The sequence below is a fragment of the Anastrepha ludens genome, chromosome 3 (assembly GCF_028408465.1).
Source record: "Anastrepha ludens isolate Willacy chromosome 3, idAnaLude1.1, whole genome shotgun sequence".
Classification (NCBI taxonomy): Eukaryota; Metazoa; Arthropoda; class Insecta; order Diptera; family Tephritidae; genus Anastrepha; species Anastrepha ludens.
This window is the reverse complement of record NC_071499.1, coordinates 115,573,286-115,587,628: the sequence shown is the minus strand read 5'-3', so window position 1 is coordinate 115,587,628 and position 14,343 is coordinate 115,573,286. Positions and strand designations below refer to the sequence as shown.

Here is a 14,343-nt window from a genome sequence, read left to right as displayed (position 1 = left end):
ACTCCCGAGATCTTAATCCTTTGGAGTACTACGTATGGGGCGTAGTTCAGCACGAAGCTGATAAGCATCCTCATAACACCATTCTTTCTCTGAAGGCTGCAGTTAATACTGCTATGGTTAATATGAAAGAGAAGCATTTCATTCGGGCATGCAATCTCCAGATAATCGGGAAATACACCCACCTTACCCTCGAGCTCTAAATCATATGTGCATATAAGAAGGCGGCCGCCGTAGCCGAATGGGTTGGTGCGTGATTACCATTCGGAATTCACAGAGAGAACGTTGGTTCGAATCTCGGTGAAAGCAAAATTAAGAAAAACATTTTTCTAATAGCGGTCGCCCCTCGGCAGGCAATGGCAAACCTCCGAGTGTATTTTCGCTATGAAAAAGCTCCTCATAAAAATATCTGCCGGAGTCGGCTTGAAACTGTAGGTCCCTCCATTTGTGGAACAACATCAAGACGCACACCACAAATAGGAGGAGGAGCTCGGCCAAACACCCAAAAAGGGTGTACGCGCCAATTATATATATATATATATATATATATATATAAGAATGGACTCGCCGTGTCATACAGCGTTCCGTTCCCACTCTTCCTTTGAAGACAGGTGGGTCATGAACGTTGTGGTGGTGGAAGTAGGCGCGAGTTCATAGTTCACTAGTTCAAAATACCAATTTGGATCTTACCGTAGTTCTAGTCCGTGTTTGACTACTTACTTAAGAAACACTAGTATCAGGACGGGTGCCACGGGATGCCTCCTGATGTCTCCCGGTCATGGAGCATACATGGGTATTGCCGTAGGAATCACCCTTGTAGACATTTGCCTAGAGCCTGAGCCACCTCCCATGTGAGTCAGAAGACATCTCTTCGACTACACTAACAAGATTTCAGGGCCAAGCATGACTGCAACTAATGGATCGGACAGAGATTAGACGACATTCATTGGGAGACGCTCACCACCTTCCTGAACTCTCAATCGTCGAATACTGTTATCGGACTACAACCACCACCCATTGCAGACGAAAAGCTTCATTTTGCCTCAATTACATTTTGAATATTGTAGCAGTTAAACCCCTATTAGAATCGACGCCGACATATCCAATATATGTCTAGCATGTGAAGGTACACCACACGACATCTAACCCCCTATTCACCTGTCCTTTTAAAGTCACTCACCTAGCACCTCTCTTCATCTGGATCCAACCTGTCGAAACAGCACCTCTCCTGGGCCTACGACGATTGGGGACTACATCACACAGACAGGGCCTAGAGAACTGCTACAACAACAACAACCTTTAAGAGCTATCTCCTTTTCTCGCATACACAATTACTCTACCAAAAGTAGATCTGTTTAACTGCGAAAATACGCCGTAGCATTTGTAGATCGCGTTTATTATTCTCCAGGCAACATAATTGCCTGTGTGCGTATAAAAGTAAAGTTATGGCTAGCAAAGTATTTACGTTGGGTATAAAAAGCTCGTTTTGACTTATTTTCCATAATTGTTCGGTATTTTGCTTACGTTCACTTGAGTTGTAACAGACTCTTTTTTTGTTTTTGTTTGGTAAGAGGGACAGTTTGATTGCCGTCAGTCTTTCGGTTTCGACAAACATCTGTTCCATGTAGAGCACACAAACATATGCACATGCAAGTATAAATGTATATTAGAAGCGTACTTTCAGGCAAACAAATTTATTAAAATACATGACAAGCTTTCATTTCATTTTACATTCAATTGAATTATTTGCTTTAATTTTTAACTACATAAATTAACATAACATTTTAATAAAAGTATCGTATAAACATTTGTTTTTATTTTATAATTTTGTATGCGTATATATGTATGTATATACAGCTATTTGCAGCTATGTAGAACTTTAGCCAAACAAATAACATTACATACATACACAACATACATTCAACGTCGACAGAAAGTGCACACCAAATATTGAGAAGCTTTGACTATTTATTAATTTTTAATTTTATACGAAAACATAGTTCATACTACTACAAAAGCCATATAATGAAAAGTTTCAAACTTTGTATGAAATCTATAAAAATTCGCCAAATTTTCATCAAAATTTCAAACTTTTTAAACAGAATTTTTGAAAAAATTTCAAGAATGCCATTTTAATGCTCACTAAATTTCAAGTAGGTCAAAAATCACACAGATTTTTGAGAATGTTTTTCGGTCGCAATCTTGCGCATTTTCACCATTCAACGTCTACTTCTCATTTTGTTTTAAATGCAAAAATTCGACATACATACTCGAAATTTTTCTGAAAATTCGGAGTAAAATGTTTGAAGATTTGATGAAAATTAGACGAAAGTTTACAAATTTTATATAAAGTTTGACAAATCAATTAGATTTTTAAACCATTTGCTACCTGCACTTTAATAAGATTCGATGATCTATAAAATTGAATACTCGGAATTTTCAGAAAAATTTCCGAGTAAAAAGTTTGAAATTTCGATGAAAATTTGCCGATTTTTTTAAGGTTTATACAAACTTCAAAACTTTGCTTCATCTTCATATGGATCTTGTTGTAGTATGAACAAAAAAAAATTAATTACAAAATAAATAAATAAATAGTCAAAGCTTATCAATATACGGTACACCCTTTTCTTGACGCTGAGAGTGCATATGCACGTTTTACACACCACTTATCGTAGTACTAAACAGTAAGTAGATTGTGGGAAAAAATCAGCATTTCAAAATGCAATATATACATATTCATCTACATATCTACATATAAACTCTTACCAAGTATCACAATCATTCTCCTTTGTAAATTAAACCAATTTATAATATGAAGCGTATATATACTTAAGTAGACATACAACAGTAAGAATGAAGTAATTTTGAATAAAGTCAAATACGAAATTTCTATTCTATATGTATGTATGTATAAAAATTTTATGTTAAATTTACTATGCATTCCACTTTTTTCACTTTTCCAAGCCTTAATTTTATTTTGTGCCTCTAACAGTCTTATTTTGTACCGTTAACAAAATTTGTATAACCGCGAAATCGAAATGAAGACTTCCCAAATTTAAAAGAAAAGGTATCCGAAAAGCAATTTTTTTTTTGTTTTTTTTTTTGTAATATCAAAGGTCAACGCTTACACGCTTCATATTTATATGTATGTATATGCATGCATAGTTTTAGAATACACTGTATATGTATAAATGGATATCAATTAAAAAATGTAGAAATGGAAATTTTATGAGAGATTATTATTTTCGTTGTTTTTTAGTCCAAATAAAAAAGGAAACAAAAACAAAAAAATGCGAAAATTTCATCGGACTTCTTCTCTCACGCAGTTTTTAAATGCAACCTCAGACTCGACACATGACATGTTGCATATACATTCATTCTTTTTTGTCATTGGCATTACTACTCCCACTGGCTGTCTGCCCATCGCACTGCTTCAGATCGGCACACTTATCACAGACACGCACTGGTTCATTCCAGCCACGCTCGGGCACAGTCTGACGTTGTTGTGAGCAGCGCTCGCATACCATTTGACCGCAGCGTCGACAGTGATGGCGTAGACAATCGCCAATCTCTGAAGTTGTATTCGATATGGCGCTAGTGCTACTCTCCGCCACATTACCGTTTGCAATATTTTCTTGTGTTTTTGTTGCGGCGCTACTCGTGCTACTACGCACACCTTTTGTTTTTGCAATGACCAACTCTTCAGCGGTGCCGAAGAGTGTCTCACAGATGTAGCAAGTTGATACTTTCTTATCGGATACCCAGTAGCCTGGGCGAGCGGTGTCCTTGATGATTCCTAGCGGTGGACAAAAAAAAAAGGAATATAATTAAAAAATGATGGTTCGAATAATTGATTTGTACACAAATTCTAAATATACCTTTGGTAAATTCATAAGCTCCTTTGGTTATGCTGCCCAACGGATTGATGATTACCTCACCTATTTTGCGTACACTTATGTCAGCTTGTTCAGTCGTTGGTGGGCCTGTGATATTATTATTTGGATTTGAATTTGAATTGGAATTGGTATGATTAAATGCTTCGGTTGTATTTGCTGTACAATAAGAAATTTGTATACATATATATATATATATATTTTTTTTTTAGAAAATATGTTGGGTGAAAATTAATTAAAATTAAAAATACGAAATTAAATTGCAGAAACGAAAAGAAAAATTGTAGTAGAAATAAATTTGCGCGTGAAGAATTTTAGCCAGCTTTTTGAATATTGAAAAGTTTTCACGACAGTCGGGCTTACGCCAACGGAACGATCCGGATTTACATCACGCTAATGAGCATCACTCCGGCATTAACAAAAAAAAGAGGGCATGGGCTCTTCTGGGAGCGCATTGAATTAGCTTCAACATTTCGACCACAGTTGGTTCTACGTTACTGGAATGACTCGAATTTATATCCCGCCAAGGACTTGTCACTCCAGCAGAATTCCCTGTCCATGTATGGGGAATGTGTATGCTGCTACAACAACAACAACCTTAGCTTCAAGTCTACTAACAACATGACCAAAAAAAAATTCTGTTATGTCCTTAAGAAGGTTGGTAAATGCAAGGCTCCTCTTGTATGATCTCTCTTTTCGTGACGACTCGTTCATCAATCACACAGAAATCTATTACAAGTGTGTTATACGTTCCCACGACAATCAGTTATATAGGGTGAACGATATGAAACACCATAACTTTTTTGTGTGAAATTAGTTTTTATTGATTTCAAAGACAAAATTGTTCAAAAATGATTTTAACATATACTCACTTTAGCTCGATACGACTACCTTTTGCCTTGACTATAGCCTTCAAACGGTCAAAAAGTGAGTTGCATGCTGCACGAATGTGATCTTGAGGTATTTTGGCCTATTCACGTAAATCGCGCATTCATACTGGCATATTTTTTAGTCCTCATCTTGCTCTCCAAAATGGACCAGATGGAATAGTCCATCGGATTTGCGTCTGGCGAAAGCTATTGTGTGGGCGAAATGAAGTGTGAACCATTCTTGGTTCACACGAGCTTTATGAGACGGTGCCGAGTCCTGTTGGAACGTCCATGGTCTACGACCGAAATGTTTGCGTGTCCACGGCTCTAAAGCTTCTAAAACATTTTCCCGATAATAAGTCGCATTCACTTTGACACCAGGCTCGATAAAAACGATTGGAGAGCGTCCATCAGCGGTCACTGCGGCCCAAACCATTACTTGCGATGGGAAATTGCTTCGAGTGGCCATACGTAGGCTCAAATTCTCTTATGAGCGTTCGGTCAAGTAAACACGATCGTTTTGAGTATTTATGAATTGCTCAATTGGGAAATTTTTTTTATCAGAAAACACAATGCTGGAAAATTCGCCACGTTCGTGCAAGCGCAACAATTCCTTTGATCTTTCGCACCGACCTTTTTTTGCTGGGGTGAAAGATCGTGTGCTTTTTGGAACTTGTAAGCCTGGACCTTGAGCTCATTTTTCAATATGCGTCGAATGCTGTCTTGCGATATTTTCAGTTCTTTGGCCTTTTTCTTCCACTGCGACGTGGATTTCGTTCTCAAGTCGTGCCTTCACTTTCCGAACCATTTCTGGCGTTGTTGCGGTTTTTTTTTGGTCCACCTTCATAGCGTTTTGCAATGCTATCAGTATCATTGTAACGTTTTATAGTGCGATACACAAACATTTTATTCACTTTGAGGTGACTGAGCTCACGAACAATGGCTGGTTGTGATTTTCCAGCCAAATATAACGCAATCACACTATTACGTTTGAATTCCATCACAGAAAAAAAAATTCAACAAAACTGAGACGCAAATTGTTTTGATGGCTTATAAACAATATATTGAACTGTCATTAGAACAATTCTGACGTTGATGTCATGAGCTGTTTTACAGATACAAGCAGTGTGAAGTTGTCATGTCATATCGTTCACCCTGTACTTAATCGGAACGACCCGGATTTATATTTGGCGAAGGACTGCCACTTTAGCAGAATTCCTCATATATATATATGGGGAATGCTTATGCTGCGGCAACAACAACAACAAGTCGGTTACAAATATTTTTAGTGGATTTTTTTTACCACGGATGAACCAAATCTTAAATTATCGCTTTGAGATTGACGGAAAATGTAATACGTCTGTTGTGTGAAAAATAGTCTGTAGTTGGGTATGAAAACTAAATTCGAAAACTTTCATAAAGGAAAATATGTTCAAAATATCATTGAAATAAAATTTCTTTTACAATTTTCGTTCACGCTAGGTAGCGTGTCCTTTGCGCTCTTTTTGGGTGAATAATTTCGTTTTTAATTATGTATCTATAAGGTTAAATAAAATTATTGAGTTCATCTTCCGGTTATTTGTGCCCATTTCTTACCCGGCACTGCATTTGGCTCTTTTTGCAACAGCGCATAGCAGGCATTACACACACGCACTGGCTCTTCCCAGCCGCGCGCTGGCACTGGTATCTGTTTTTGACTACATGCATGACAAAAACCTTCGCCACAGCCGCGGCAGTGATGCTTATGCAAACCAGTATTTTCGAATATTTTCTTGCATGCATGGCAGCTCTGCAAAAAAAAATATATTAATAAAATTAATTCATAAAATGTGACTTTTATTCTATTTTTATATTTACAATAATTTCACTGTTTGGTTTCCAATAGCTGGGTGCGACCCAATCGGCTAACCAACCGGTTACAGCATTCGGATGGAATTTTGGTAGTGCTTCGCCAAGCGTTGACATCTTATCCAGTACCATTTGTGCCGAGTGTGTGGGACCTTTCGGTTCCCAAACGTGAACAATAATAGATCTGTAATTGAAGGCAAAAATTTAGTATTGAGATTTGAAATTTTAATAATTAGAGTTATCGCGAAATTTATGTTTATCTCACATTCCAAGAGAATTAAAATACAATACAAAAACAAGTTTCGGAGTTTTCCCATATAAATAAATGTGGAACATTTTTTTGTTTTTGTATTATATTTTAGTTTACAGGCATTTTTGCGCACAAAAAGTTTAGGATAAGGCTGAATACTAAAATTGAAAAAATATATACAGTGCTGTGTAAAATAAACCAAAAAAAATGCTCCATTGTCTAATGTCTCCAAATAGAAGATATTTAATTTGACATCTTTAGGCAAATAAAAAATGGACACGAAAAGTATTGGTTGTTATAACGTCGAACTTATAAAGGGTGATTTTTTAATAGCTATAGGAAAGTTTTTCAAAAACACACACGTCAATATCAGAAAACTGCATGAAATTTGTATTTAAATCGATAGTACAGTCCATATAATTTAAGGTTTGAAGCTTATTTCATGCAAATGTTGACCGCGATTGCGCTTCAAATGGTCCATCCGCTTAGTCCAATTTTGGCATACTCTTTCCAATGTTTCGGCCTGTATCTAACATATAAATGCTTTAATGTTGTCTTCCAATCCGTTAATTGAAGCAGGCTTGTCTGAATAGACATAAGCTTTAACATAGCTCCATAAAAAACAATCTAAAGGCGTTATATCGCACGATCTGGCTGGCCAATTGACAAGTCCCGAACGTGAAATAAAATGTTCACCGAACTCGCCTCTCCACAAGTCCACTGTTACGCGTGCTGTGTGGCATGTGGCACCGTTTTGCTGAAACCACATGTCATGCAAGTCAAGCTCTTGCATTTTGGGCAAAAAAAGTTGGATATCATTTCACGGTAGGGCTCACCATTCACAGTTACGTTACGATTCGCAGCATCTTTGAAGAAGTACGGTCCAATGATACCTCCAGCCCATAAACCGCACCAAACTGTGACCTTTTCTGGATACATTGGTAGCTCTTGCAATTCATCTGGCTGATCTTCAGTCCAAAATCGACAATTCTGCTTATTTACGTACCCATTGATCCAAAAATTAGCTTCGTCGCTGAACACAATTTTTCGATAAAAAAATGGATCTTCGGGCAACTCAAAAATTCTGCGTTGCGGTAGGTCGTTCGGCTTCAATTCTTGCACCAGCTGTATTTTGAAAGGCATCACACCTAAATTCTTTCGCAAAATTATCCACGTTGTTGAGTATCAGAGGCCCAATTGCTGCGAACGGCGACGAATCGATAATTGATGGTCATCATTAACACTGGCCGATACAGCTGCGATATTTTCTTCAGTCCGCACTCTACGTAAGCGTGTTGGTGGTTTGATGTCCAACAATGTAAATTTGGTTCTAAATTTAGTGACAATAGCTCGAATAGCCGCTTCAGTGTGTCGATTAAACTGACCATAAAATGGAAGAAGCGCGCGATAAATTTTCTTAACAGAACACGCTTTTTTATAATAAAATTCAATGATTTGCAAGCGTTGTTCGTTTGTAAGACGATTCATGGTTAAATTATAGACCAAACTGAAGATGTTTGACAGTGAAACACGAAACGTGCGTCAGCTGTTTAAACCAATTGTTTAAAAAGATAATAACTAAAAAATCACCCGTTATAAGATATCAAAGCAGTTTTTATTTTATTTTTTTCTTCATCAAGCTTACTATGTTAAACAAAAAAACTCATCAATTCTCTTTGTTATTAACAAAATGGCGCAATTTAGATTTGACTCCTCTCATTAGGCGACGGACATCAGTTTATTTGTTTTGGCTGCTCTCTGCCAATTAGTTTAAACTGCTGCTCATTTTTAATTTCTTTTTTCAGTTTTAGCAATACAATAATACAATATTTTCCAATGGGTCGCAATTGTGGAAAATTTGATAGATTGTGGTCCTTTTGAACAATATTTTCCCCATGATTTTCATACCAGTTCATAGCAAGACGGCTATAATGATACGATGCTAGATCCGAGCAGAGTAGAACTGAGCTTTTATTTTATTTTATGAATGCATCAAACGTTTTTGCAAGCACTCTTTGATTTATAATGTCCGTAATAATAATAACCTGTTGCTTTTCATACCACACTGGCACGCTTGCCACGCTTGGCAAACCAGACATTTTTTTAGGGCACTTGCCCAATATTTTTAGCTTAAAGGCACCTGGGACTCCTACTCTCTTCGTTGCAGTACATATAAAACTCAGCGTCCTTAATCTGTTTAAGGTCTGCTTTGACGTATGTTTCATCGTCCATAACCACCCAGTCATATTTATGAATATCTTGACTACCTAACTTTCGCACCCTTATTTGGTTTATCATTTTGATTGCGTTCTACAATATTTTTACATGATCAAGTCTTCACTCTTCTTGGATGTATCCTTCGGACATACGGGGATGTTTTGCAGCATTTTGAAGTGAAACGTCAGTTTTTTTGAAATAATTACACCATTCTTTCCCTTTTGTTTCCGACGCAAATCCCTTTTTTCTTCTATTGTCAGGCCGTACTTTGCGGACAATTTAACCCTTATGTCAATAACCGGGTACCCGGGTACCCGGGTACCCTTTTCCATCTTTGAGATAGTACAATTCAAACACTACTTGATAAACATTTTTTTCCGCCCGTATCTTCGTTATTTGGTCAATTCTACATCGATCTACGCTTTCAACTTTTTTTTTCAAATGAAAGTAGCATTTGATTCCTAGGGGTCAAACTAATTAACGGGCTTGTTCAATAACCAGGGTACCCGGGTACCCACTTGATTCCAGTGTATTGTTCGTGCTGCAATTGTAATAAAATCAATATTGAAAGTGTAAAATTGGAGAAAAGGTATTTAGAACTACATACAAATCATTCTTATTGATAATAACGGAAAACACTCTTAATCCTCACTATCTGACGTGAAACTCTCAGGGCCTGACTTATCTCCCAGTAACGCTGCCAAATACCGTGACTTCTCTACAGCAGTCAACCTAATAATGAAATACAAAACAGATCATTTTTTTACTTTCATCAAGGTCCTAAATTTATACCGAAATACTAATTTTATATAATTTTATATAAGTTTACCTTGCGAATTCTTGCTCAGATAGTTCTTCCATTTTCTTCTCAATTAGGTTTTTTTTTAATCACACTGAAATCGTGTACACTTCTCAACTACTCAACGAATACTAAATGAAATATACGCCAAAGACGCGGTCACATTACAACCCAGGTACCTTATGACGTCAGTTCTTGACAAGCTCACACATATACAATACATACATTCATATCTAGTCTTTTTCTCTCAGTACTGTACATAACAGGGTTGGTCATATTAAACTGACCCATTGAGTAACCCTATAACTTTTTACTGTAATTTCAGATCAGCTAATGACATACCGCGTTGGAAGCGTCAGTCGAAGGAGATTTATACCATGAAACAGTACACCCCAATAGAACGCGCTGAAATTGTTCAGCTGTACATTCAAAATTCCTTCTCGATTGTAAAAACGTAACGTCATCAAATCATTATGAGTGATGAGGCCCATTTCTCCTTGAACGGAACCGTAAATAAGCAAAATTGCCGTTTCTACGCCACTGAAAACCCTCAAATTATTGAAGAGGTACCTCTCCACGACCAAAAAGTTACAGTCTGGTGTGGCATTTGCGCTGATATGGTCATTGGGCCGTTCTTCTTTGAAAATGGTCAACACCAACCATTGACCGTCAATCAAGAGCGTTATCGGGCCATGATAACCGATTTTGTGATGCCGATTGTTCGTGAAAATGGTATGGAGCACTTCTGGTTTCAGCAAGATGGCGCACCACCACACACAGCACGAGCCACCGTCAACTTATTGAAGACTTTGTTCCCTGGCCGTTTGATATCAAAAAGCGGCGATTTTGACTGGCCGCCACGATCACCGGATTTGACGCCACCGGACTTTTTTCTTTGGGGCTATTTGAAATCTAAGGTTTACGTCAACAAGCCAAAGACACTAGGCGCACTTAAGGCCAATATCCGACGGGAAATAGCCGCCATATCGGCCGAGACGCTGGCCAAAACTATGGAAAACGCCGAAAAACGGGCACATTACGCTATACGAGCTAAGGGCGACCACTTGCGCGATATCATATTCAAAAAGTGATGTAAACGAATCTCCTTGAACTAAATTAAATGTTTTTCACAATGAAACACAAAAAAATGTTTCTTTTTCCATATTTTTTTAATAATCACATGGGTCAGTTTAATATGGCCAACCCTGTATTTGTTTAGCTTTGAAAATAATTGCATAAATCTAATGAATGATTTTTCTTAGCAAGCATATGTAAGTCATCACGGGCAAACTTTCTCTCCAGTTTGTTAAAAGTTTCACATATTTATTTTAAAGGGTTTCTTGTAAAGTTGCTTTTAAAAGTACACACCGATTTTAAGGGAAATAAAGACAAGTACAAGGCATCACGATGGGCTATGAACCTGAGTGTGCCCCATAGTGGACAACCGCTTCAACCTAACCTTACCAAGGTTTCTTGCACTGAAAGTCGTTCACTAATCTCTTTTTCACCCAACTTAATAAGAATTTTAATAAACATTTTTAATTATACATTTTATCTGTTAAATTATTTTACCTGACAGATGTCTCTTCCGGGGACTTGTTGCCATACCAATACTGGCGTGATCTGTAAATTTCTCCACAACTTGGACAATCGATAACGCCACCTTTCCATGCATATTTAGCCAGTCCGGACCAGGAGCTATCGTTCCTTGCTTGTGTGCCAAATGAAACGACGTTCTGAGAAAGAAAAATATAGAAATAAAAAATATTACTTATCCTTTTATTTGCGAACCAGAAAAAATATTTAAATATTAATTGATTTTAGTTAATTTTTATTTACTTGCACTCGAGACCAAACAAAGTGGTGAGAGAGTGTTTCCTCTCGAGCTGCGGCATTAAATCATGTGGTGTGCGAGACGCACATCTCAAGTGCAAAGGGTTAATCAATTTTTAAAAGTATTATTGATTTTTATCCCATTTTGAGCAGTTCTGAAAATTTTTGCTTGGTACTCAGCCTGGATCAAGTAACATACCCTTGTAGTTCCGATAACAAAAAAAAAAATTTTAGAAGCCCAATAAGAGACGTTGGGTGTACCAGGTAGTTTCAAAGAATGGAAAAATCTAATGGGATTTGATATTCATCCTTGCAGATATACTAATGGAGAAAATAATAGAATCGCCATATTTTGATCAGTTTTAACAATTTTTTTTTTTGTTTGCAATATTCATAATTTTTTTATGTAGTTTATTTTACACCAAATATCATAGAAATCTAAGCTCCTTTATAAAAATTCAACAAATTTTCGTGAAAATTTCAAACTTATAAAAAAATATAGCTCATTTTATAACAAATATCAAATAAATCTAAATTTCCAACTTTAAAAAAATTGGAAAATTTCACAGGTCTGCAAAAAATTGGGTTCGGAATGTTCTATAAAAGTGTAGTGTCATTTCCGAAGTAATTTTTTGCGTAGAATCCGAATCCGGGGTTTAAATTGCTCTATCACGTCAGGACTTTGAGATATCCTAACCTAAAAGTGCAAAAAACGCTGTTTTTGCCCATTTTTGAGGTTATGTAGCTACGAAGATTTTGCTCTTCATAAAAAAGTAGACGCGGTATTTTAAAGTATAAGTCTTCCTCTTTTAAATGCCCTTGAGTTTGCTCAAATACCTTAATTTTCCACTGAGATATCGATTTTGAAGTTTCCATGTTTGTGAATTTTTTGGATATCTTAAAAGCCTGACGTGATAGAGCAATTTAAATCCCGGATTTGGATTCTACGCAAAAAATTACTTCGAAAATGACCCTACACTTTCCTAGAACAAAAGGTTGTTGACCTGTGTTTTTAATCAGAACTAAAAAAAAAATTTAGTACACTGTAGTTGATTTTTGATAATTTTTTTTCTATGATGGCGTTACGTATTTTTTTCATGCACGATTATTTAATTAACTTAAGACAAAGTACTTTCGAGGGCAGCTTGCAATTGAAGCTGATCATAACTTTCGGAACGCTCGATATTTTCGAACAGCCTGCCAACTTTCCCCCCACCATACCGCATTTGTTGTTGTTGTAGCACTTCATTAGAACCTAATAGTACGGTGTAGGCAACGAATTAGATTTGTATTTAATTTAGAAGTATTTTATTGGAGTTTAAAGTGGCTAAACATTTTCATTCATTTTTTGTTTTTATAGACGGACCTTTTATTCCATATCACAAGCAAGACGTATCTATAGAAGGTGGTGTGATTAGAGTAGTTGATTTCTTTTTCTTCAATTCACCTTTATTTTAGAAATGCCAGTAAAACGCAATGACGAAAATTTGTTGTTGTGCTGTGAATGAGCGACAAACTAATTTTATTTAGTTGTCATTTATTCCATTACTCTATTCTCTTTCCCTAGTTGTTGCTCGAATGCCACCAGCTCAAATAGATTCGCCTTGATCAGCGAATGCTCGAAATAGTTTAGTTATAGCGGAATTAAATGGGCCCAGGCCCAGTGCGAATCGCTTAAGGGGTTACATGGGTTTCTTGGGTTCAAAAAATCGATTTTTTTGCTTATTAAAATCTACAACATTTCAAGAATGTTGTCCTAAATTTTCAAGTCGATCCGAATAATAGTTTCAGAGATACAGCCTTTGGAAGGTGTGCGCTCCAAGTCTTTATTGTTACTCAAAACTTTAAACACGTTTTCTCGGAACCGAGTTTACAAAGTCGGTTGTCAAATGTTCTCGAAAACTACTCAACCGTTCTTGATGAAATTTTACACAAGTGTTCGAGATACAACTTACTCGTGCTTGGACGAAGGATTTGTTTTTTTTTCTTTACAACTATTTAAAAAAAAAAAAATGTCAAGCAAATTTGACCGAAATTTTCATTTTTTGGAAAAATGTCTGCCAAAATTCCAATTTTTACTTTTTTTCTTTCCTTCGTTCAAGCAGGAGTTTATGGCCTTAACTAAAACACTTATTTTTGTTTTTTCCTTTTAGATGATCCTGTCAGGAATTATGCTGACAACGAGGACGCACCTTTTTTTCGTGGGGTTACCGGAAATGACGTCACAATGGAGGAGTTAAAATTTTTTTTTGAAAATTTTAGAAATTATTCTTTAAATATGTATCTATAAGACAGAAAAAAGTTAGAATTAAATAAATAATTTTTTATATAGAATAAAAAATGGTTTAAAAAAACTAAAAAACACGCTTTTATTGCTAATCGAACTAAAAAGTAGAGAATAAATTTTAATGACAAAGGGACCTATAATGAAGTAATAGCAAATCGAACGATCAGTCATAGTCAACTACCCCAGAACAGAATTATAACAAAAATTAAGCTACAAATAGAGTAAAGCATGGTGGTGGCAGTGTCATGGTTTGGGGAGCAGTTGCAGCAACAAGAGCTGGAAACCTCGTTTTCATTGAAGGAAATATGGATAGCTTCTAATACAAGCACATTTTGGAACAAAACCTGATG

At 36.4% G+C, this 14,343-nt stretch overlaps 1 protein-coding gene across 4 annotated transcripts in view; it reads right to left on the bottom strand.

The window, feature by feature from the left end:
* Positions 1 to 1,672: 1,672 nt before the first annotated feature.
* LOC128858844 (zinc finger FYVE domain-containing protein 1-like) overlaps positions 1,673 to 14,343 on the bottom strand; it is a 42,616-nt gene continuing 29,945 nt past the window's right edge. For 3 of the 4 annotated variants that reach the window (XM_054095371.1, XM_054095372.1, XM_054095373.1), the window contains exons 5-9: positions 11,446 to 11,609; positions 6,617 to 6,791; positions 6,356 to 6,548; positions 3,876 to 4,049; positions 1,673 to 3,793 (exon numbers count right to left, since the gene is read on the bottom strand). In XM_054095371.1, coding sequence (XP_053951346.1) covers positions 3,372 to 3,793; positions 3,876 to 4,049; positions 6,356 to 6,548; positions 6,617 to 6,791; positions 11,446 to 11,609 — 1,128 coding nt within the window. In that variant the 3' untranslated portion in view covers positions 1,673 to 3,371. The remainder of the gene's footprint in view (positions 3,794 to 3,875; positions 4,050 to 6,355; positions 6,549 to 6,616; positions 6,792 to 11,445; positions 11,610 to 14,343) is intronic. The other variant, XM_054095374.1, reaches the window with a different exon arrangement.